Source organism: Schistocerca gregaria, chromosome 7 (assembly GCF_023897955.1).
Source record: "Schistocerca gregaria isolate iqSchGreg1 chromosome 7, iqSchGreg1.2, whole genome shotgun sequence".
In the NCBI taxonomy this organism is placed as follows: domain Eukaryota; kingdom Metazoa; phylum Arthropoda; class Insecta; order Orthoptera; family Acrididae; genus Schistocerca; species Schistocerca gregaria.
The window spans coordinates 503,299,898-503,324,357 of record NC_064926.1 but is presented as its reverse complement, the minus strand read 5'-3'; the positions used below and the strand labels follow the sequence as shown (position 1 = coordinate 503,324,357).

The 24,460-nt window shown below is 41.1% G+C and overlaps 1 protein-coding gene across 2 annotated transcripts in view; it reads left to right on the top strand.

Annotated features, from left to right (window-relative positions):
- Nucleotides 1-24,460, top strand: part of LOC126282143 (E3 ubiquitin-protein ligase SH3RF1) — a 220,261-nt gene that overhangs the window by 37,347 nt on the left and 158,454 nt on the right. For both annotated transcript variants that reach the window (XM_049981645.1, XM_049981644.1), the window contains exons 7-8: nucleotides 2,579-2,651; nucleotides 15,706-15,887. In XM_049981645.1, coding sequence (XP_049837602.1) covers nucleotides 2,579-2,651; nucleotides 15,706-15,887 — 255 coding nt within the window. The remainder of the gene's footprint in view (nucleotides 1-2,578; nucleotides 2,652-15,705; nucleotides 15,888-24,460) is intronic.

Below are 24,460 nucleotides of genomic sequence, written 5' to 3'. Positions count from 1 at the left end.
GTGCGCGCGCGCACTAGTGTCTTGGCAGCGCCCGCGCTTGTACTTGGGAAAGAGCATGAGTTCGAAAGCTACTGTGAATACTGTTTTGTGTTAAGTGCGTTTCTGTCATGCCACATGTTTCATCTATGTTAGAACAAAAATATTCTGCAGCTTGGTTTCTAACTTTGGCATTTTACGGCAGCTTAAGAATAGTATATGACAGTCGTGTGTGTCCTTTTTGTACCTGTTTGAATTAAAATTTTATAATATATACATATTTAATGAAACAATGGAAAATCCAGAATGGAATTAACGGTATTACGAAAAGGGTAGTTGCTACTCACCATGTAGTGGAGATGCTGAGTCACAGATAGACACAACAAAGAGACTGTCAGAAAATTAGATTTCGGCCAACAAGGCCATCATCGAAAACACACACACACACACACACACACAGTTGCCTATCCCATCATGCGCTGCTGCTCGCAGTCTGGTATTAGTAGCCAGAGACTGGTCATGCGTATGAACTGTGTGTGTGTGTGTGTGTGTGTGTGTGTGTGTGTGTGTGTTTTTCGATGAACGCCCTGTTGGCCAAAAGCTCATTTGCTGACTTTTCTGTTCTTCTCTTGGGCCTCTGTAAGTAGTGACTATCCTTTTCATAATATTAAATATTTAATTAATTTTATTACAAAATGTAGTAAAAGTGGCAATTTTTTTCCATTATTACAATGCTAGAAGGAAAAATTTTCATTGTTATATACAGATATTAATTTTGGCTTTGAAAGAAATGGATTGGGATCTGTCAAACATTTGATTACTTACCTAGGGAGTAAAATATCCAACAGGTAGAAAAATTGATTTTGAGAAACACAGTAAAAATCTTCCTTTTTACAATGTTTATTATGGAAAATAAGTTTAAATTAAAAACCCGTTCATTATGGTCCATGTTAAGAAATCCTTTATGAAGGTGGATGTATTTTCCTCTTAAGTTTTTATTTAGAAAATTATGTGTATAACATACTGTAACTAAGTATTTCTCATTGTAGTGTTTGGTCAGCTGTAAATTGGCAGTTCATGATCTGAATCGAGCAAAGGTGCTTTCAGTCTGCATGTTATTTTGATTTCCACATTGCTTTACTTAGAGTGATCCTTGTTGGGGATGACATGCCAATGCCTTCCTCCAATATGAGAATTGACTAGCCCAACGAGTTACAGACAGACAGAGAGAGAGAGAGAGAGAGAGAGAGAGAGAGAGAGAGAGAGAGAGCTTAATATCAAATGTGAATCCAAGAAGACAGTAAGCTTAAGTACCAGAAGGAGAAAAATTGTAGGACCATATAAGGGCTGATATCTGAAACTTTAGAATTGTTGTTGTATACATGCTCGCTGAGGTTTTGACCCATGAGCATATAACATTAAATTCCTCTAAATTGTCTTATTCCACATCATTATAATATGTTCTACAAATCTTTGGTGCTTGTAAAGGGGATGACAGGGTCTTTAATTCAGTAGTCTTTGTGACTAGCCCATCTCAGTAAAACTTTGTTCTCTTCATTTACCGGTAATATTTGTGAGACTAGTGTCTTGGCAGCCCATCATACTAGTGTCATTTTATTACTGAAATGGATTGTGATAAAGTTCTTGGTATCAGATATTTGATTTACATTGGCACTTACCGTGATTTTCTGTGTTAAACTAAAAGGCCGCTAGTCATTGACTGATATCCACAGGACTGAGGAAAGCGAAGGCATACAACTTCTAGTGGAATCAGAAACAGTATATTACTGTTAATGTTGTCACCATGTTGTTGTTGTTGTTGTTGTTGTTGTTGTTGTTGTCTTTAGTCCTGAGACTGGTTTGATGCAGCTCTCCATGCTACTCTATCCTGTGCAAGCTTCTTCATCTCCCAGTACCTACTGCAACCTACATCCTTCTGAATCTGCTTAGTGTATTCATCTCTTGGTCTCCCTCTACGATTTTTACCCTCCATGCTGCCCTCCAATGCTAAATTTGTGATCCCTTGATGCCTCAAAACATGTCCTACCAACCGATCCCTTCACCATACCTGTCCCAATCCATTTGATTACAATTTACTGTGCACAGTTGTCATAACTGCTTTCCATAATAATATGTTTATGGGTTGACATGCATGCAATCTCATTGCTGAGGCAATATTAGCTGGAACCAAGTTCTAAACAGGAAAACAGAATTGTAATGTTGTTGTCCCAATAGAACACTGATTGCATTATTTTCTACCCAAGGCATCATGTGATATCAATATTTGGTGAGGATCAAACAATTCTCCTGGTTGTTAATTTTGAATCTAGAGACATTATTTCTCCTTAAAGTAACTTTGTAGTTGCTGTGAAGGTCCTGAGTACTATCATGATATGAATAAAATACCCAGGCTCAAATGGATGGTATATGTAGGATGCAGTAATTATGTAGATATAAAACTCTCAAAAGATAAACTAGCTTGGAGAGCTACATCAAACAAGTCTTTGGATGATGAGAACAATAAGATGGTGGTGTACAATGCACATTTTATTGTTTTGTATTTTTCGTTGCCTTATTGTGACTTGGTGTTTTTTTCTTGCAGGTTGTCTGCCGAAATTCTCAGCCCATCAGAAACATCCTGTCAGGAGCCCTCATCCTCAGACCAGACATTGCAGGTGTGTGTAGTGTCTAGTGCGTCAAAGAAAAAAAAAGACAGTGCAACACAATGCATAGCATTGTATTGCATTGTACTGTATTGCATTGCATATTGAATTCATTACCTTGTGCAGTAATTGTTTCTTTGTGGGCACTGGTTGGATGTTATAAGGTATATATGAAGATAGTGGTCCGTATCATTCACAAACATATGTCACAAATAATGTTTTGTGTTTTCAGCTTGTGTTTTTATGAAATTCCATTTGTATGCACCTTTTCTTACCTGTAATTTTTTTCTTGCTGCCTATAAGCATTGCTCTCAGCTCAAATGTTGGTGCTTAAAACTTGGAGAGCAGGCCATTTCAGATTAAATGAGTGAGTTGGAACATTTCCTCCATAAGGGTGGGGGTGGGGGGGGGGGGGGGGGGGGAACTTGGCATTGATGGATACTACTGAATTAAGAGGGTTCTTATTATGTACCCATCAAGAGTTCCACGATTTGTGGGCACATTCGTGATGAGCAAGGGGCTCTCAAGTATTGTTGTGTCTTTTTCTCCCTTTCCTTTGCAGCATTTCCCTTCTCCTTCCTCAGACAGTTTCTTCTCAGATTCTACTGACCCCAATGTTAAGGCTTGATAGTGACATGGCTACTATTGGAGTGCTCCCTTCGCTTCCTTATATCACCATTTTGGTAAATTAGTCATAGTTCCTGCTTTTTTTCCCCCCAAATTTTTAAAAAAAGTGTACATCAGTTGGGGTTGTGGTAGTACCATACTCATGCTGTGTGACAATCTCATGCAAGTTTTCAGTATGTGGACATCTACTCCTGCCAAAAAGCATGGTAGCCAATCTGATGTGGGGCACTCAAGGAAGGACAGGAGCCACCTGGCAAGTCTTTGCTCACACACTTGATGGCCAAGCTGTTACCTCCCCATGTAAACCAAAGAGCTAACCTGAAGAGTAGAAGCCTATCATTTTGCGGCACTGGGATCCTGAGCAGTGACTGTCAAACCAGATAAACATGGCTGTGGTGGTGTGATGCCTGTGGGGACAGCTCTTGGATGGAGTTGGCAGATCTCTTGCAAATGAAGATAATTAAACTTATGGCAGACATTGGCCACATAGAAACTGCTTTCTCTGTGACTGGAACAAGAAAACTTTATGCATAAACTTACAATCCATCAGCATTTCCTACTGTAGATATGCCTTAAGATAAGGCATATGCTAGGAAAGAAGGAATTACACAATTTACTCAATATTTGTCTTCACTAGGAGAGATTATGATTACTCCACAACAGCGAAATCTTGTGTGTGTGTGTGTGTGTGTGTGTGTGTGTGTGTGTGTGTGTGTGTGTGTGCGCGCGCGCACGCTCGCTTTGTGGAGAATATTGAAGATAAAGTTTTGTGATGTAGCTGTCCTGGATAAAAAAGCATCAAGGTAGGAAAGATCTGCATTTCTGTTACCACGACCAATAAACTTAATATTCTGCGGGGCATTATTTTTCACTGAGATCTAATACTTAAATCTGACACAGAATTCTGAGACAACCTGGAACACTGTGTTGTTCATTTTGTAAGCTGCAAACAGAGTTGACACAGGTGTCTTTATAATAGTCATTTGAAGGAAACATCTTTATAGAAAAAAATCATTGTATATATGTGTGATCTTACTTCATAATATCAATGAGGAGGTTACAGTGTTTCCATTTTGGTCACTCTTAATCTTGCTGTACTTTTTAACCTGTCTGGAACCTTAGCAGAACTCCACCCAGTAATCACCATTGTCAACAGCTTTCGCTGTGCACAAACAGCCCAGACCACCAACCTACAGTCTTAAATTTGTGGCATATATGAAAAGGGAAATAAGATACAGAAAATTAACCATTTGATTACCAGGAAGACTGAAAAAAAGAGGAATTCATTTAGTTGGTGTGATTGGAAATTTTGCAGAGGTACAGCTAATTCTGCATGTTGCGTTGTTTTGGTCTTTAGTCCGAAGACTGGTTTGATGTAGCTCTCCATGGTAGTGGTGCAGGCCTCTTCATCTCAGCATAACTACTGCAATCTTTATGTGAACTTGCTTACTTTATTCAAGCATTGGTCTCCCTCCATAGTTCTTACCCCAAACACTTCCTTCTTAGCAGAGTGACAATTTCTTGATGACTCAGGATGCATCCAAACAATACATCCCTACTTTTAGTCAAGTTGTCATAAATTCCTTTTTTTCAACAATTTAATTGTGTACCATCCCATTTGTTACTTGACCTATTTATATAATCTTCAGCATTCTTCTACAGGATCACTTTTCAGGAGCTTCTATTTTCAACTGATTATTGCCTGTGTTGCACTTCCATACAAGGCTACACACCAAATACCATCAGAAAAGGCTTCCTAATACTTAAGCTGGTAGACATTCATAAATTCCCCTCTTTCATAAATGTTCTTCTTGCTATTGCCAGTTCAAAATTTTATATTCTCTCTACCTTGGCCATCATCAGTTGTTTTACTGCCCAAATAACAACACTCATCTTCTGCTCTTAGTACCTTGTTTCATAATCTAATTCCCTCGGCATCACCTGATTTAATTGGATTACATTCCATTACTTGCATTATTCGTTTTATAACCTCTTTTCAAGGCACTACCCTTTCTGTTCAACTGATCCTCCAAGTCTTTCATTGTCTCTGACATAATGAGTGTCATTGGCAGACCTCAACTTCTAGTTTTCTCCATGAACCTTCATTCCCTTTCTGTATTTCTTCTGCTTGCTCAATGTTTCGATTGAATAACATCACTTCCTTCTCAACAGTGTCTTCCCTTTTATGTTCTTAGACTTTCCCACTGCAGCTTGGTTTCTGTACAAATTGTATATAACCATTTGCTCCCTGTATGTTATCCCTGCTACCATCAAAATTCTCATGAGCATGTTCCTGTGAACATTGTTAAAAGCTTTCCCTAAATATACAATTTCTATAAATGTAGATTTTTGACAACCTATTTTCTAGGATAACAATACCAGAGAACGAAAGTTGACACTCACCATATAGCGGAGATGCTGAGTCGCGATAGGCGCAACAAAAAAATTCACACAATTATGGCTTTCGGCCAGTAAGGCCTTTGTCAGCAGGGGAGAAGAGAGAGAGAGAGAGAGAGAGAGAGAGAGAGAGAGAGAGAGAGAGAGAGAGAGAGTTTTGTTGTGACTGTGCATAACTCAACATTTCCACTATATGGTGAGTAGTGATCTATCCTTTTCATAATATTATTCCATCCTGAATTTTCCATTGTTGAACTGATACTTCGGTAGTACATACTAACATGTTAGTGCACGCGTGCAAGCACACACAGAGATGTAGACGGTTCGTAAAAAACGTTGACTACTCCTGGTCTAGGTCAACAATTGACCACCGTCTATTACCAGAGTCCACGATAAGGGAGGCCTTTGCACTCTGTCGACACCTAGTAGCATTTCCCTTGACTTACAAATGGTATATAATTAAAGTTGTTATGCCACATAAGTGAGTGATGCTTCTCAGAAAATCTACATCTACGTACATACTCAGCTAGCCACCAAGTGGTGTGCAGCGGAGGGCACAATTCGCGCCAGTCATATTTCTATCCCCCCCCCCCTCCTGTTCCACTCGCAGACCGCGTGATGGAAAAACGACTGTCTGAATGCCTCAGTACAAGCCCTTACTTCCTTTAATTTTGAATGGTGATCATTGCGTGATTTGAAAGTTGGTGGTAATAGTATGTGCTCTACATCCTCAGTGAAGATTGGATTTTGGAATTTAGTGAGCAGCTCCTTCCGTTTAACGCAGCGTATATCTGCAAGTGTGTTCCACTTCGAACTTTTTATGAGATTTGTAACGCTCTCGTGATGGTTAAATGTACCAGTCATGAATCTTGCCACTCTTCTTTGGACCTTCTCAATCTCTTGAATCTACATCTACATTTATACTCCGCAAGCCACCCAACGGGTTGTGGCGGAGGGCACTTTATGTGCCACTGTTGTTACCTCCCTTTCCTATTCGTTGCGTATCGTTCGCAGGAAGAATGACTGCCGGAAAGCCTCCGTGTGCGCTCGAATCTCTCTAATTTTACATTCATCATCTCCTCGGGAGGTGTAAGTAGGGGGAAGCAATATATTTGATACCTCATCCAGAAATGCACCCTCTCGAACTTGGACAGCAAGCTACACCACGATGCAGAGCGCCTCTCCTGCAGAGTCTGCCACTTGAGTTTGCTAAACATCTCTGTAATGTTATCACACTTACCAAATAAACCTGTGATAAAATGCGCTGCTCTTCTTTGGGTCTTCTCTATCACCTCCGTCAACCTGATCTCACACTGATGAGCAATACTCAAGTATAGGTCGAACAAGTGTTTTATAAGCCACCTCCTTTGTTGATGGACTACATTTTCTAAGGACTCTCCCAATGAATCTCAACCTGGTACCCGCCTTACCAACACTTAATTTTATATGATCATTCCGTTTCAAATCGTTCCGCACACATACTCCCAGATATTTTACAGAAGTAATTGCTATCAGTGTTTGTTCCACTATCATATAATCATACAATAAAGGATCTTTCTTTCTATGTATTCGCAATACATTACATTTGTCTATGTTAAGGGTCAGTTGCCACTCCCTACACCAAGTGCCTATCCGCTGCAGATCTTCCTGCATTTCTCTACAATTTTCTTATGCTGTATCTTCTCTGTATACTACAGCATCATCCGCAAAAATCCGCATGGAACTTCTGACACTATCTACTAGGTCATTTATATATATTGTGAAAAGCAATGGTCCCATAACACTCCCCTGTGGCACGCCAGGGGCTCTGTAGACGTCTCTCCATTGAGAACAACATGCTGTGTTCTGTTTGCTAAAAACTCTTCAATCCAGCCACACAGCTGGTCTGATATTCCGTAGGCTCTTACTTTGAGGCGACAGTGCGGAACTGTATCGAACGCCTTCAGGAAGTCAAGGAAAAAGCATCTACCTGGGAGCCTGTATCTAATATTTTCTGGGTCCCATCAACAAATAAAGTGAGTTGGGTCTCACATGATCGCTGTTTCTGGAATCCATGTTGATTCCCACAGAGTAGATTCTGGGTTTCCAGAAACAACATGATACGTGAGCAGAAAACATGTTCTAAAATTCTACAACAGACCGACGTCAGAGATATAGGTCTATAGTTTTGTGCATCTGCTCGACGACCCTTCTTGAAGACTGGGACTACCTGTGCTCTTTTCCAATCATTTGGAACCTTCCGTCCCTCTAGAGACTTGCAGTACATGGCTGTTAGAAGGGGGGGCAAGTTCTTTCGCGTACTCTGTGTAGAATTGAACCATTTTTTCGTTTGTGCGAGGATTTAGAGAAGGAACTGCAGTGTGGTCTTCCTCTGTGAAACAGCTTTGGAAAAAAGTGTTTAGTATTTCAGCTTTACGCCTATCATCCTCTGTTTCAATGCCATCATCATCCCGGAGTGTCTGGATATGCTATTTCGAGCCACTTACTGATTCAACGTAAGACCGGAACTTCCTAGGATTTTCTGTCAAGTCGGTACATAAAATTTTACTTTCGAATTCACTGAACGCTTCACGCATAGCCCTCCTTATGCTAACTTTGACATCGTTAAGCTTCTGTTTGTCTGAGAGGTTTTGGCTGCATTCAAACTTGCAGTGAAGCTCTCTTTGCTTCCACAGTAGTTTCTGTTAATCATCGTACATCACATTACCTATACTGTCAGCAAGAGAAGGTATTGAATTATTTGTAGTGTTCATAGAATTTACGTACGACCAAAATTTTTTTGGGGTTATTTTTAGAATCTGCAGATAAAGTATTGCATTCAAATTTGCTAAAAGAATCTATCATTGACCTTTTGACAGCTGCTTTCATTTCGCATAATTTCTGTTTGTCAGCGGATCATTGAACACTTTTAAAACAACTTTGTAATATTCTCTGCTTTCTCAGCAACTTCCTAATGTTTGTTGTACCAAAGTGGATCCTTTCCCTCTATATTTTTGCTAAGCATGTACTTCTCTAGCACGTGGTTGACAATACCTTTAAATTCCGACCAAAGATGCTCAGTATCTTTGTGTCCCGTGGTGAATGCTTGGAGCTGACTATGAAGATATTCATTAATGACCCACTACGAAGATATTAATGATTTGCTTTCCCTAACAAGGGAACTCTATGCTGTTTTTTTTACAACTTCCCCTGACATAGAAGCCACAATGACATTATGGTCGCTAATACCTTCTTCTAGATTAACTTCCTCAAAAAGATCAGGTCTGTTTGTCGCCAAGATATCTAATAAGTCCCCATCTTGAGTTGGTTTTCTAACCAGTTATTCAAGGTTGTATGTTGAGACTGCTCCTAGAATAACTTCACACGAGTCTTTGCTTCTGCCCCCTGTGATAAACATGTAATTTTCCCAGTCAGTGGATGCCAGATTAAAGTCTCCACCTATAACTAATGGGTAATTTGGGTAGTTATTTCCTATGTACTCAAGACTTTCCCTGTAATGGTCTGCGACATTTGTTGGGGATGCTGGTGGTCTATAAAAACATCCGAATACAATAGTCAATCCTTGCCTTATTGACAGCTTTATTCAGACTATTCCACAGTCAGACCCAGTATCAATGTCAACAGCTTTTAACTGCACCTCCCATAGCATCAGCCGTATCCTTCCTAAACATTGTCCAATCTGAGTTTAAAATTTTGGTCTTGCTACAGACACTTCGGCAATTTACTAACACGAGATTTAGCATATTTCAATTCTTTGGAATGACCTGTTTAGGTGCTCTAACAATTTTTACAGTTGGCACACCCACATCAGTGTCATGAACTCGTAATTTTTCAAGCCAACAGTTTGTTTCCTGTGGGGAGGAACCTAATCTAAAAAAAAAAACCATCTACAAATGCTATTAAAAATTTCTCATCCTATCACATTTTCCAGTTAGTTGCTACAGCCCTTAGTAATAAACATGTACAAGAAAACAGGGTTCAGCAGTGTTCAGTCTTGTGTTCTACCGTTTTTGAAATTGCCATAGACGGAACTGCCACCATAGCATGACCAAATGTATTGGCAGCCTTGTTGGTTACTGCTGCCTGTACTGTACTTCTATGTCACTATGCTTAGCAGAACATCACCTTCACATGCCCATTCAGAAGACATGCTTAGGGCCCAAAATCATTGGTATAATTGTATATCTATGAAATCTAGGATCATGCACTTTCCCACCATGAATTTTATCTGAATAACCAATGACTGGAAGTGATAAACAACTTTTACTTTTTGGACTATTATTCAACCAAAAGTGGATGCAGTTACGGCATATAAAACAGCTCAAAAAAACTCGTATGTGGGTATTAAATTCCCCTTGCTTTCTCAGAAAGACGTCTTGAGTAGATTGTAGGTTCTTGTCAAATTTTACTAGTTATTGATTTTAACCCAATTTAACTATGGATATATTCCTTGAGAGTTAGCACCACCATCTGTGCTAAGCTTAAATATACTCTGTGTGCAACAATGGATTCTGCCGTGCTATTGGAGCATTCAGTGCAAGCCCTGATAATAGACTCAGGTATTACACCATGAGAGACATGTTGCCATCAACTTTTAATTAGACAGTTAACATTTGTTGCAGACCAAAACTTCCCTGAGACAACTTTCCTGCCTCTGCCTCACAGTTGTAACCCCCTGCCCCCCCACGCACACACAATGGTATATTCAACAACATGCAGCATGAGTGGCCCTCCACTGTACCATCAGGAATCGCACAGACCCTGATATTCATTACTGTAGGTTCTATTTGGTCCTAAAAGACTACACACTGTCTTTTTGTTTTACATATACTACTGACTCCAACAATGAGAAAATCAAAATCAGCTGTCCATTTGTTGACAGAAATCTGTATCAACAACTCTTCTTTTTCACTGTGTACAGTATCTACTGATGGAATTAGTAGCAGTATGCAAAACTCACAGGTGTAGAACCTCGGATTGCCAGAAATATGGTGTGTGGGATGGCTCCCTCATTACTTTTAAGATTATTGAAAATCAATGAACCCATTTTTTGGTGTCAGCCATTTACAAACTTTTATACAATCTCCACAACACAGGAATCTCTATGGTATTTTTTCGGATGCTGAACCATATAGTGATCTCAGGCAGTGAACGTACCGAGACATTAGCTAAGGAAGTCTCAATAAAAAATTGCAGAAGCTGGCCTGTAGGGGTGTGTCAGGTGCATTATCTTAGGAAAAGGTAAGAAAAGTGAATGACCAACATCCAGTCTTCAAACTTTGAACCATAGAAGTCTCCACTAAGAAGTGGAGAATATCATTTTGCCCTTCTCAAAGAGAAGTTAAGTCTCACGTCACATCAATATTGGCCGTACTTATCTCACACAGACTACATACCACAGCAAGTGAACCCTCCCTGTGCATCTGTGTAACAACCTTGTCAGTCTGCCACATCCTTGAAGCATGTCCACACTCAGTTGGCATGCAGTGCTGATGATGTCTTGACAAGTCATTACCACAGATCGTAGCGATGATGAAATAAAACCAGTCTTTGTTTTAATCTTCCTACAGTAAAGTAGGTACTACTACTTGTTTTAAAGTAGTCATTTTAGTAGTTGACTTATGGAGTGGAGTTGGGGAGCAGATGCTGTAGTATCTGAGGGTGGGTCAGGTTCCCTGCGTAGTTCGAGTATCAGTAGAGACAGGCATCACAGGTACTTGGGCTCCAGGCAACAACTGTGGCCCGCACGCTGCACCAGTTGCCATGGCAAGCACGTAAGTGGCGCTGCACTCTAGTAAGTGTTTACCAATATACAACCACACTCTTGACTTGGGCTGGTTATTAATTCACATAGTGACCTCCACTGTCAGTTACTAAAGAATTGTTGTTTCATTCTGCTGATCTCCTTGTTACCATTAGTGTGGGTGATCATAAACAGTGTTTCTACCTATACAGAGCCAGATAGAAAACAAACCAAGTGCTATTCCTTTTGTCCCCTACATCATCTTTTCTCCCTGCCTGCACAGATGTAACTCAATATCTTACCTCCCTGTTTGTTTGAAACCTGTCTACATGGTATGTGCCCTTATCACCCATACTGCTTTGAATGACTTTTGTTTTTTGTGGGAGTCTCTCCTGGTATCTTGTGGTGAGGGGAGTGAATTATGGGGTAAACCTTCTGCTCCAGCCCTTATTCTTGGGAACCTTCCCCCTATTGCTCTCCCTTTAACAGTGCACATTCTATATTACTCTTCTATTGGCCCATTGACATCAGGACTCATCGATTAAAACACTGCTGATTCCCTTGAAAACTCCATTAATCATCATTGCAGTAGGGAATAATTTGACTTTTGTTGTCCCTACTCTTGAGTTTAAAGATACACAGTGTGAATATGGTGTTTAATGGTACACTATGTGTCTATAGTTATTGTGAGTGTTACTGTAGATGCCTTGGATTGATTTGAATTTGGGAAATTATGTGCAGTTGTAGATTTAGTTCAATTAGATGGAAATGGTGTAGAAAGAAGTTTGTTCATTCATACAGCCAGCAATATTTGATTTGGCTTAAAAATAATATGTGAAATGGTAGTAAATTAATAGTAAATAAATGAGAACTGGAGGCGGAAGAGGAAAGAAATAAAAATGTATATATAGAGAATGGAATGTAGGAAAACTAATTATTCTCAGCCTATTAGAGTAAGAAGGAAAGGAAGAGACTAAATGTCAGATGTAGGAAAAACAAAGAAAAATAATGTTATTGGAAGGAGATATAAAAGAATTGTTTCCTTGCATTCCTCCTTCAAGATCCTTTGGTCCTTGCAGGGTGTTTTTTCATACTGTATGCCATCATTCATCATTGTCATGATGCATTATCTCTCTCTCTCTCTCTCTCTCTCTCTCTCTCTCTCTCTCTCTCTGTGTGTGTGTGTGTGTGTGTGTGTGTGTGTGTGTGTGTGTGTGTGTGTGTGTGGGGGGGGGGGGGGGTGGTATCTTTAACACTGAATGATATACCTTTTATTAGCCAGAGGTAAAAATCCCTTTGGATATTACTTGAATACCGACTTTTCCACAGGGTGCACTGCTATTGCACAGATGCCCAGCTCTTGTTTTTTATTTCTCTGTTTCTTTATGGGGTCATTCCATACTAAGTCATCCAGGACCCTATCCCCAACTGTCACAGATGTTTATGAAACTTTATATTTGAATTGTATGCATAAATACAAGAAAATATTCAAAGTTTTCTCCAATTCTAACCAGTAGTTTCTGAGTTATAACCATTTAAAGTTTTAGGCTAATTGTATTTCCAAGGGTGATTAAGACGTAACTAAAGCATGCATGCTTTTACAGAATTTGAAGCAAAATTGTTAGTTTTGAAGCTAGAGACTTGAAATTTTCACAGTTTTGTTGTAAATTAAACCCTGAAACCGATAGACGTACAAAATTCCAGTTTATAATGTTCATTCATATTGGAAAAACTGTACTGAAACTCAAAATATTGTTAATTTCAAAATTGTGACATAGGCGTAGAGAAATGAGAGCCAGCCATGATAAAACTATTCCAATTGCTCTCACACACACACATATCCATCCATACATAAACACAAGCAGACACATTTAAAGGCAAAGAGTATGGGCAGAGATGTAAGTCGAGGCGGAAGTGTGGAGGCAAAGATGATGTTGAATGACAGGTGAGGTATGAGTGGCGGCAACTTGAAATTAGCGGAGATTGAGGCCTGGTGGATAACGAGAAGAGAGGATATATTGAAGGGCAAGTTCCCATCTCCGGAGTTCGGATAGGTTGGTGTTGGTGGGAAGTATCCAGATAACCCGTACGGTGTAACACTGTGCCAAGATGTGCTGGCCGTGCACCAAGGCATGTTTAGCCACAGGGTGATTCTCATTACCAACAAACACTGTCTGCCTGTGTCCATTGATGCGAATGGACAGTTTGTTGCTGGTCATTCCCACATAGAAAGCGTCACAGTGTAGGCAGGTCAGTTGGTAAATCACATGGGTGCTTTCACACGTGGCTCTTCCTTTGATCATGTACACCTTCCAGGTTACAGGACTGGAGTAGGTGGTGGTGGGAGGGTGCATAGGACAGGTTTTACACCGGGGGCAGTTACAAAAAAACAAAGATTCCAAGACTTACCAAGCGGGAAAGTGCCAGTAGATAGGCACAATAAATAAAACACACACACAGAATTTCGAGCTTTCGCAACCGGCGGCTTGTGTGTGTGTGTGTGTGTGTGTGTGTGTGTGTGTGTGTGTGTGTGTGGCGCGAGCATATACCTATCCTTTTTTCCCCCTAAGGTAAGTCTTTCCGCTTCCAGGATTGGAATGACTCCTTACCCTCTCCCTTAAAACCCACATCCTTTCATCTTTCCTTTTCCTTCCCTCTTTCCTGACGAAGCAGCCACCGGTTGCGAAAGCTCGAAATTCTGTGTGTGTGTTTGTGTGTTTTATTTACTGTGCCTATCTACCGGCGCTTTCCGGCTTGGTAAGTCTTGGAATCTTTGTTTTTGATATATTTTTCCCATGTTTCAAACAAAGATTCCAAGACTTACCAAGCGGGAAAGCGCCTGTAGATAGGCGCAATGAATAAAACACACAAACACACACACAGAATTTCGAGCTTTCGCAACCGGCAGCTGCATCGTCAGGAAAGAGGGAAGGAAAAGGAAAGATGAAATGATGTGGGTTTTAAGGGAGAGGGTAAGGACTCATTGCAGTCCCGGGAGCGGAAAGACTTACCTTAGGGGGGAAAAAAGGATAGGTATATACTTGTGGTCGCGCGCGCGCACACACACACACACACACACACACACACACACACACACACACACCATCCATACATACACAGACACAAGCAGACACATATATACCGGTGAACTACACATACAGCTACCTAAATATTCTGTAAGATACCACAGCGTGCATGGCAGGGGTACCTTGTGCCACCTTTCCTGTTCAGGGGGAAATGTAGTGAGGGAAAAATGAATGTCTATGTGTCTCAGTATGAGCCTTTATTTCCCTTATCTTGTCTTTGTGATCCTTAGACAATATGTGTATTTGTGGCAATAGGATTGTTTTGTGGACTGTTGCAAATGCTGGTCCTCAAAAGTGTTTCACAAAAAGATTTTCGTCTTCTTTGCAGGCATTCCGATTTCACAGAGTATTTGCATAATACTTGCCTGTTGATCGAACCTACCAGTAACAAATTTAACTGCATGCCTCTGAATTGCTTCGATACCTTCTCTTAATCTGACTGGTTTGAGATCCTGAAGACTTGAGCAGTACTTAAGAAGGGGTCACACAAGTGTTCTGTTTCAGTATCTGTGTTCCACTATCATCCATATGCTTGTGAGTAAGATTTGGAGCTTGGTGTGCACCTGCAGCACAGGTATCATTGCCTGTCCTTGTCTTAATTGTATATGTGGTGTCTGCTCTTTCAAATGTGTAAGTCAGCCATTGATCCCTTCAGTGCAGATGCATACCAAGCTCAAACTCTTTCACAAATTGTCAAAATGCCGTGAGTAGTGAGTATAATAAGCGAGGGGCTCTGCATCAGTAGAGTGTAAATAAGTTGAGAATTTGGGTCTGATGGGAGGTGTGCTAGGGTAGTTGGTGTAGTTGTGCTGACCACTGTGTCTAGGCGGTGTAGTGGTCAGCGCACTCGCCTAATAAGTATCAGCCCCTAGTTCGAATCCCAGATATGCCTGTGAACGCGCACGCGGTGTGTGTGTGTGTGTGTGTGTGTGTGTGTGTGTGTGTGTGTGTGTGTGTATTTAACAGAGGACTTTCTGAGATAGCTGATAATTGATAGAACCTTTTCTCTCCCCCCCCCCCCCCCCCTCCCAATGTGCCTTCATGCCTCTCAGTGCAGTAAGTAGCAATCTATCCATTTGTTCTTTTTTTTCCCTCCTACCTTGGATTTTCCATTGCTTGACAATCGTATAGTTATTCTTATTGAGTTAATCACTGGTTAATGTATGATACATCTGTGTTTTGCCCGTGAGTAATGATGAGTCATTGTTCCTAGGTACCTCCACACAGCACCAGCACTAGTAGTAACAGCACTGTTGGCGATGGCATAGGTGTACAGAGGCAGGGCAGCCAGAGACACCGCCGCTCAGGCAGTAGTGACCTGACAAGTGTACCTCCGCTGCCTCCGCCACAGGGTCTGCACTCCATGCCAGGAACCTCTGCACATCTGCCTGCAGCGTAAGTTAAAAACTTTGAATGTGCTTGGGATGTGCTTTAGTTTCTCGAAAACTTTTATGTACATACAGAGGAGGTAATTTGAGAAGAACATAATGACAGTTAGTGATAGTAGAACAAGTAGGTTGGATGTAAATTTTTTATTCATTATGGCTACATCTGTGCATTTGTCTAAGGTGTCAAGAGTGTTGAGGTAACACTGGCTATTACATGTACTTACAGCCAAATTTTGTTTTGAATATCTCTCCCTCTTGTCTTTCTCCCCTTCGCCCTCCCTCCCACTACCACTCCCCCTCCTGCTCCTCCTCCATGTCCCCATCTCCTTCCCATTTCCTCTCCTCTCCCCTCCCCTCCACACATCACCCTCCCCTCCACACATCACCCTCCCCTCCACTCTCCCACTGCCCCACCCCTCCCATCCTCCACATTCCCCCTTACCCTCTACCCTTAAGTGTCCTAATCTGTCACACAGGACATTGTGAGGTCTTCAAAAGACTTCTGTATAAATTCTCTGTAAATCTGTGAGAGTTATATGTGGGATACATGAACATCTTACTTTGTTGCAATGCGTACAAATTCTTTTGATGTCCGCTGTTGCGCTTACTTGTTAAGGACTCCAAATTTTGGAACAGATCACAATAGCGTTTTGTATACAATTTCCTTATCATCTGCCTAGCACTACTCTCGATTTCTCACCAAATCAAAGTCATCCATTCATCGTGTGTACTACAGATTTCCCGTATTCCTTCTATTTCATATAATTCACTTTATCATTTCATGTAAGGACACAAACTGGTTTTCCTTCTTGTTCATGTAAATTACACATTTTGCACCATGCATATATGAAGAGAGCATCACCCAGCAATGATACCTTTCTGTGAATAACAGCACTATCAGCAAAGAATCTGAGTGTGATACTGATAAATCCTTTATGTTGTGTCCATAGGTGAAACGTGATGACCTGGATAACTATGAACACTCCAAACATTTAGTATATGAGTAAAATATCATTACTTTTATTTGCAAAATGTGCAGGCTATGAAATATACATAACTTTGAAGACGTGTGTCTTTCCCAGTAATATCCATTATTCATTGATCTCCGAATACTAGTTTTGAATATAGTTTGAAATTTAATAGCATCATGCACAGTTTGTTGTATCACACTGTGAGTCTTCAGAGATCTGAGGGCAGAACTCAGTGAACAGCTTCTTAAGATGATGTGCAGCTGGGTACATTGGGATGCAGTGAGTGCAATCAAAGGCATTCCCTGGTGGCATCCATAGGAATATAATGAGCCCTGCAGCTAGTATGACTTCGAGTGGTGCCAGCTGGCAGCCTGTCTGTGGGTTGTGACTTTTGCTGAGATGTGGGCAGCATGCCATGCGCAGATGACATAGGGATGCCATGTGCAGATGACCTAGGGACTGTTGATACCACAGTTCTCCACCCCACACTGCCCCCCAAAAACTGCATACCATTGTTGCATAGTGTGAGTGCAAGCAATGATATGGAGAAGGCCTGTGCCATGGTGCAACTAACGGAGTTGAATATGACATGATGGCACACACCAACTAGTGTCCCAACATTAGCTGTATGAAAATCAGTCGACAGATGTTGTGGCTGCAGCATAGCTGGGCAGGGGTCAAGAGCTGTCTGTTGAACTATATGCCTGAACATCAGGCACCAGTAAAGGCTGTTAAGGGGCAGCAGTTTGGGATACAGGCAACATGTCTGAAAATGAAAATAATTTGGCAGGGTCACAAAAATTCAAGAAACGTAATTGGTTTTGGTGCCGTCAATGTGTGTCTGTTTTGCCTGGAGTGGTATAGTGAGCTCAGTATAAGGTTTGGAAAATACACAATAAAAAACTTTGTCATTCATGTGGAACTTCATTGCTAAGGTTATGTCCAAAGCAGAGTGCTGAGCACATAATAAAGGTAGCAAACTGCAGTGACATCGACCATGTAGCACTTCTGCAGACAAAGCATCGCGAACAGGCATAGTGCAGAAGGTTCTGAGAAACAATAACAAAGCATTGTCCCTCAAATGTGAAGTATGAAGTTTGGGCATCTGAAACTTGGAATTGCAAATGAATTGCTTAGCTTCGCCTTTTTATTATGAAGAGGAGGAGCCATCCGGATATGATGAATCTCATTTTTTCAGCAGAAATGTTGAAATTCCAATGATGAAAACTATGTACCATTGTCTGAAATGATTTTTTGAGGCAAACCTTCTAAACAAGTCTGAAGTGAGCTTTTTGATAGTGTTAGCGCTGGTCATCAAATTCAGAGGGATTGAGCTGCTTCTCTCTACGGTCATGTACATCTTTCACCAGATGAAAAAGCACTGTTAGTGGCTTATGATCAGTCACAGAGATTGTAGTTGACTGGGCCTTGTTCAGTGTTTCAGAGGGAAATGCTGTGGAGCGTTCGGTGTTTCCAACCTTGGAGAAAAAAGTGCACTTTTTCAATGTGATGCTGTATTGACTGCAATCACTGCCGATCTGTTGGGTCATAATGCAAACGATACGGGCGAATAAACAATGCATTTTTCAACATTTGAAATGAACATTTGTTTTCTCCAGAGCATTGGAAAGGAACACTCTTACACCTGTGATGATGCAAAGGAGCAGTGACTTGCACTGTGTTCAGAATAAATTTAGTATATTAGGTAATTTTTCCAAGAACTACCTGTAGCTCCAGAACATTTTTATAAGAAGGTAATTTCCTGATGGCATTTCAGTATTTAGTCGAGGGACAAGCTGCACGGGCATCGATGACATGTTCCAAATATCCAATTTCTGTATTGAAAAATGAAAATTTCTGCAGATTGCACTGCATCCTCTGTTGTTTAAACTTGGAAAAAAATCTAAGCTTTGGATATTCTGTTCCTACATTTGTCCAGATGCTGTGAAGTCATTCAAATAATATGAACAGGTGGGGACTTTCAACATCACTTGTTCAAGAATATGGTAAAACACTGAAGGAGCAGATGTGCTACCAAAGAGAAAGCACATGCAAGCCAACCTGCGTATTTTTTATTTTATTTACAGGTCAAGTTCCTTAGGACCAAATTGAGGAGCAAATCTCCAAGGTCATGGAATGTGTCAGTACATGAAATTACAGTATAAAAGGAACAACATATAAAAATAAAATGTTTATGAACCCGCAAAACAGTAAATCCATAAGTTTAAGTACACTCCTGGAAATGGAAAAAAGAACACATTGACACCGGTGTGTCAGACCCACCATACTTGCTCCAGACACTGCGAGAGGGCTGTACAAGCAATGATCACACGCACGGCACAGCGGACACACCAGGAACCGCGGTGTTGGCCGTCGAATGGCGCTAGCTGCGCAGCATTTGTGCACCGCCGCCGTCAGTGTCAGCCAGTTTGCCGTGGCATACGGAGCTCCATCGCAGTCTTTAACACTGGTAGCATGCCGCGTCAGCGTGGACGTGAACCGTATGTGCAGTTGACGGACTTTGAGCGAGGGCGTATAGTGGGCATGCGGGAGGCCGGGTGGACGTACCGCCGAATTGCTCAACACGTGGGGCGTGAGGTCTCCACAGTACATCGATGTTGTCGCCAGTGGTGGGCGGAAGGTGCACGTGCCCGTCGACCTGGGACCGGACCGCAGCGACGCACGGATGCACGCCAAGACCGTAGGATCCTACGCAGTGCCGTAGGGGACCGCACCGCCACTTCCCAGCAAATTAGGGACACTGTTGCTCCTGGGGTATCGGCGAGGACCATTCGCAACCGTCTCCATGAAGCTGGGCTACGGTCCCGCACACCGTTAGGCCGTCTTCTGCTCACGCCCCAACATCGTGCAGCCCGCCTCCAGTGGTGTCGCGACAGGCGTGAATGGAGGGACGAATGGAGACGTGTCGTCTTCAGCGATGAGAGTCGCTTCTGCCTTGGTGCCAATGATGGTAGTATGCGTGTTTGGCGCCGTGCAGGTGAGCGCCACAATCAGGACTGCATACGACCGAGGCACACAGGGCCAACACCCGGCATCATGGTGTGGGGAGCGTTTCCTACACTGGCCGTACACCTCTGGTGATCGTCGAGGGGACACTGAATAGTGCATGGTACATCCAAACCGTCATCGAACCATCGTTCTACCATTCCTAGACCGGCAAGGGAACTTGCTGTTCCAACAGGACAATGCACGTCCGCATGTATCCCGTGCCACCCAACGTGCTCTAGAAGGTGTAAGTCAACTACCCTGGCCAGCAAGATCTCCGGATCTGTCCCCCATTGAGCATGTTTGGGACTGGATGAAGCGTCGTCTCACGCGGTCTGCACGTCCAGCACGAACGCTGGTCCAACTGAGGCGCCAGGTGGAAATGGTATGGCAAGCCGTTCCACAGGACAACATCCAGCATCTTTACGATCGTCTCCATGGGAGAATAGCAGCCTGCATTGCTGCAAAAGGTGGATATACACTGTACTAGTGGTGCCGACATTGTGCATGCTCTGTTGCCTGTGTCTATGTGCCTGTGGTTCTGTCAGTGTGATCATGTGATGTATCTGACCCCAGGAATGTGTCAATAAAGTTTCCCCTTCCTGGGACAATGAATTCACGGTGTTCTTATTTCAATTTCCAGGAGTGTATATGCAATCAACAATCAAACAATAATCAGCTTAATTTTTCAAGGAACTCTTCAACAGAATAGGAGTGACCTATGAGGAAACTCTTTAAGTTTTGATTTGAAGCGCATGGATTACTGCAAATAGTTTTGAATTCTAATGCTAGCTTATTGACAATGGATGTGGTAATATACTGCACACCTTTTTGCACAACCGTTAAGGAAGTCCAGTCCAAATGCAGATTTGATGAAAGCAGCTTATTCTTGCGAATAAGGTAATATTGTTACCAAGAAATGACAATAAGGAATATATATATTGAGAGACCAATGTCAAAATAATATACTTTTAGAATGGGAAGGGCTATCCCAAAATATAATACAGTACAATATAAATGAATGAAAATAAAGTAGACTAATTTTCGTGTTGAACGATCATGCACCTTGGATACTGTTCGAATAGTAAGAATGGTAGCGTTAAGTCTTTGAACAAGGTCCTGAACGTGGGCTTTCCATGAAAGTGTACTATATATCTGAACACCCTGAAATTTGAACTGTTCAGTTTCACTAATCATATGCCCATTCTGTGAAATTAAAATGTCAGGTTTTGTTGAATTGTGTGTTAGAAATTGTAATAACTGAGTCTTACTGTGATTTAGCATTAGTTTATTTTCTGCAAACCATGAACTTGGATCATGAACTGAACTATTTGAAACTGAGCCAATGTTGCACACAACATCCTTTACTACCAAGCTAGTGTCATCAACAAACAGAAATAATTTAGAGTTACCTGTAATACTAGAGGGCATATCATTTGTATAAATAAGGAACAGGAGTGGCCCCAACACTGATCCCTGGGGCATCACCCCACTTGACTGTACCCCACTCAGACGGCACATCACAGCCATTCTCAACAATGTGAATAATGACCTTTTGCTGTCTTCCATAATGATCCAACATCTTGAGCAATATTTTGTGATCAACACAATCAAATGCCTTAGTTAAATCAAAAAATATACCTAGCATTCGAAACCTTTTGTTTAACCCATCCAGTACCTCACAGAGAAAAGAGAATATAGCATTTTAGTTGTTAAATGACTTCTAAAGCCGAACTGTACATTTGATAGCAAATCATGTGACATAAAATGATCAAGTATCCTTACATACAAGCCTGTTCAATAACTGTAGCAAACACTGATGGCATAGAAGTAGGTCTAAAATTGTCTACATTATCCCATTCTCCCTTTTTATAAAGCGGCTTTGCTACTGAGTACTTTAATTGTTCAGGAAACTGACCATTCCTAAAGGAAAAATTACAAATACAGTTAAATACCGGGCTAACATGTGCAGCACAGTACCTTAATATTCTGCTAGACACTCCATCATATCCATGAGAGTAGTCAACCTTCAGTGATTCAATTATTGACTTAATCTCCCCCTTGTCTGTATCACAGAGGAGTATTTCAGACATCGGTGTCGGAAAGGCATTTGCCAAGAGAGTTAGGATTCCCTGCAGAAACTAAATTTTTATTTAATTCATCAGCAATGCTCAGAAAATGATTGTTAAATACTATACATATATCTGATTTATCAGTAACAGGAATATTTTTACTCCGAACTGACTTCATGTTGTCGACCTTGTGCTGCTGACTAGACATTTCCTTTGCAACTGACCATGTCGTTTTCATTTTATCCTGTGAGTTAGCTATTCTGTTTGCATACGACACACTCTGCCGTCCTAATAACAATTTAAGCATCTTACAGTACCGTTTGTAATGGGCTGCCGTTGCTTGATTGTGACTAGTACTGTTGTTGTTGTTGTTGTTGTTGTTGTTGTGGTCTTCAGTCCTGAGACTGGTTTGATGTAGCTTTCCATGCTACTCAATCCTGTGCAAGCTTCTTCATCTCCCAGTACTGCTGCAGCCTACATCCTTCTGAATCTGCTTAGTGTATTCATTTCTTGGTCTCCCTCTACAATTTTTTACCCTCCACACTGCCATCCAGTATGAAATTGGTGATCCCTTGATGCCTCAGAATATGTCCTACCAACCCACCCCTTCTTCTAGTCAAGTTGTGCCACAAACTTCTCTTCTCCCCAATCCTATTCAATACTTCCTCATTAGTTATGTGATCTACCCATTTAATCTTCAGCATTCTTCTATAGCACCACGTTACAAAAGCTTCTATTCTCTTCTTGTCCAAACTATTTATTGTCCATGTTTCTCTTCGATACACTCCATACAAATCCTTTCAGAAACAACTTCCCGACACTTAAATCTATACCCGATGTTAACAAATTTCTCTTCTTCAGAAACGCTTTCCTTGTTCTCTTCTTCAGAAACGCTTTCCTTGCCATTGCCAGTCTACATTTTATATGCTCTCTACTTCAACCATCATCAGATATTTTGCTCCCCAAATAGCAAAACTCATTTACTACTTCAAGTGTCTCATTTTCTAATCTAATTCGCTCAGCATCACCAGACTTAATTCAACAACATTCCATTATCCTCATCTCGCTTTTGTTGATGTTCATCTTATATCCTCCTTTCAAGACACTGTCCATTGCATTCAATTGCTCTTCCAAGTCCTTTGCTGTCTCTGACAGAATTACAATGTCATCGGCGAACCTCAGAGTTTTTATTTCTTTTCCATGGATTTTAATACCTACTCCGAATTTGTCTTTTGTTTCCGTTACTGCTTGCTCAATATACAGATTAAATGGCATCAGGGAGAGGCTACAACCCTGTCTCACTCCCTTCCCAACCACTGCTTCCATTTCATGCCCCTCAACTCTTATAACTGCCATCTGGTTTCTGTACAAATTGTAAATAGCCTTTCGTTCCCTGTATTTCACCCCTGTCATCTTCAGAATTTGAAAGCATATTCCAGTGAACATTGTCAAAAGCTTTCTCTAAGTCTACAAATGCCTTTCTTTAATATTTCTTCCAAGATAAGTCATAGGGTCAGTATTGAATCACGTGTTCCAACATTTCTACGGAATCCAAACTGATCTTACCTGAGGTCAGCATCTACCAGTTTTTCCATTCGTCTGTAAAGAATTTTGCATTAGTATTTTGCAGCTGTGACTTATTAAACTGATGACTACTACTAACATTTTGATATAATTCCCACTTTGTTCCACATGATATCCTTATCCCATTAGTCAGTCACCCGTGCTGCCCATTACTGCTAGTACCCCGTTTAGAACATTCTAATGGAAAGCAACTCTCAAAGACCATGAAAAGTGTGTTACGGAAAGCATTATGTTTGTTGGCACTGTAAACATTCTGTCACTGTTGGTACTTGATAAGGTTTAAAAAAACTCTGTTGCCGTTGGGTTAACTTTCCTACATAGTTTGTAATTATATGTGACTTTTGATCGAATACAAAAGTGTTTTAGTGTTAATATTTGTGCATCATGGTCTGAAAAACCATTCACCCTTTTACTAATAGAATACCCGTGTAGTAATGAAGAATGAATAAAAATATTGTCTATGGCTGTGCTACTGTTCCACTTGCACCCTGGTTGGAAAAAAACACAGTCTGCATCAGATCATATAAATTTAGGAGATCTACCAACACTCTTTTTCTTGTACCAAGATACACAAAATTTATATTTAATTCACCACATGTAACTAACTTCTTGTACTTTCTATAAAGTGAATCAAGAAACCTCTGTAGCTTGAGCAGAAATGCTCTGAAGTCAGAGTTAGGGGACCTATAAACAACAACAATTAGAAGTTAAGTTTTACTAAATTCAACTGCCCCTGCACAACATTCAAATATTTGATCAGTGCAGTGCCGTGATACGTCTATGGACTCGAATGGAATAATATTTTTTTACGTACATGGCCACCCCCCCACCCCGCAAGGAACTCTTTGAAAAACAGCCAGCTAATCTGTATCCTGTATTTACAGGGACCGTAAAATAAGAGATAATCAGTATGCTAACACCAACAGCACCGCCTTATCCTGTGCAGA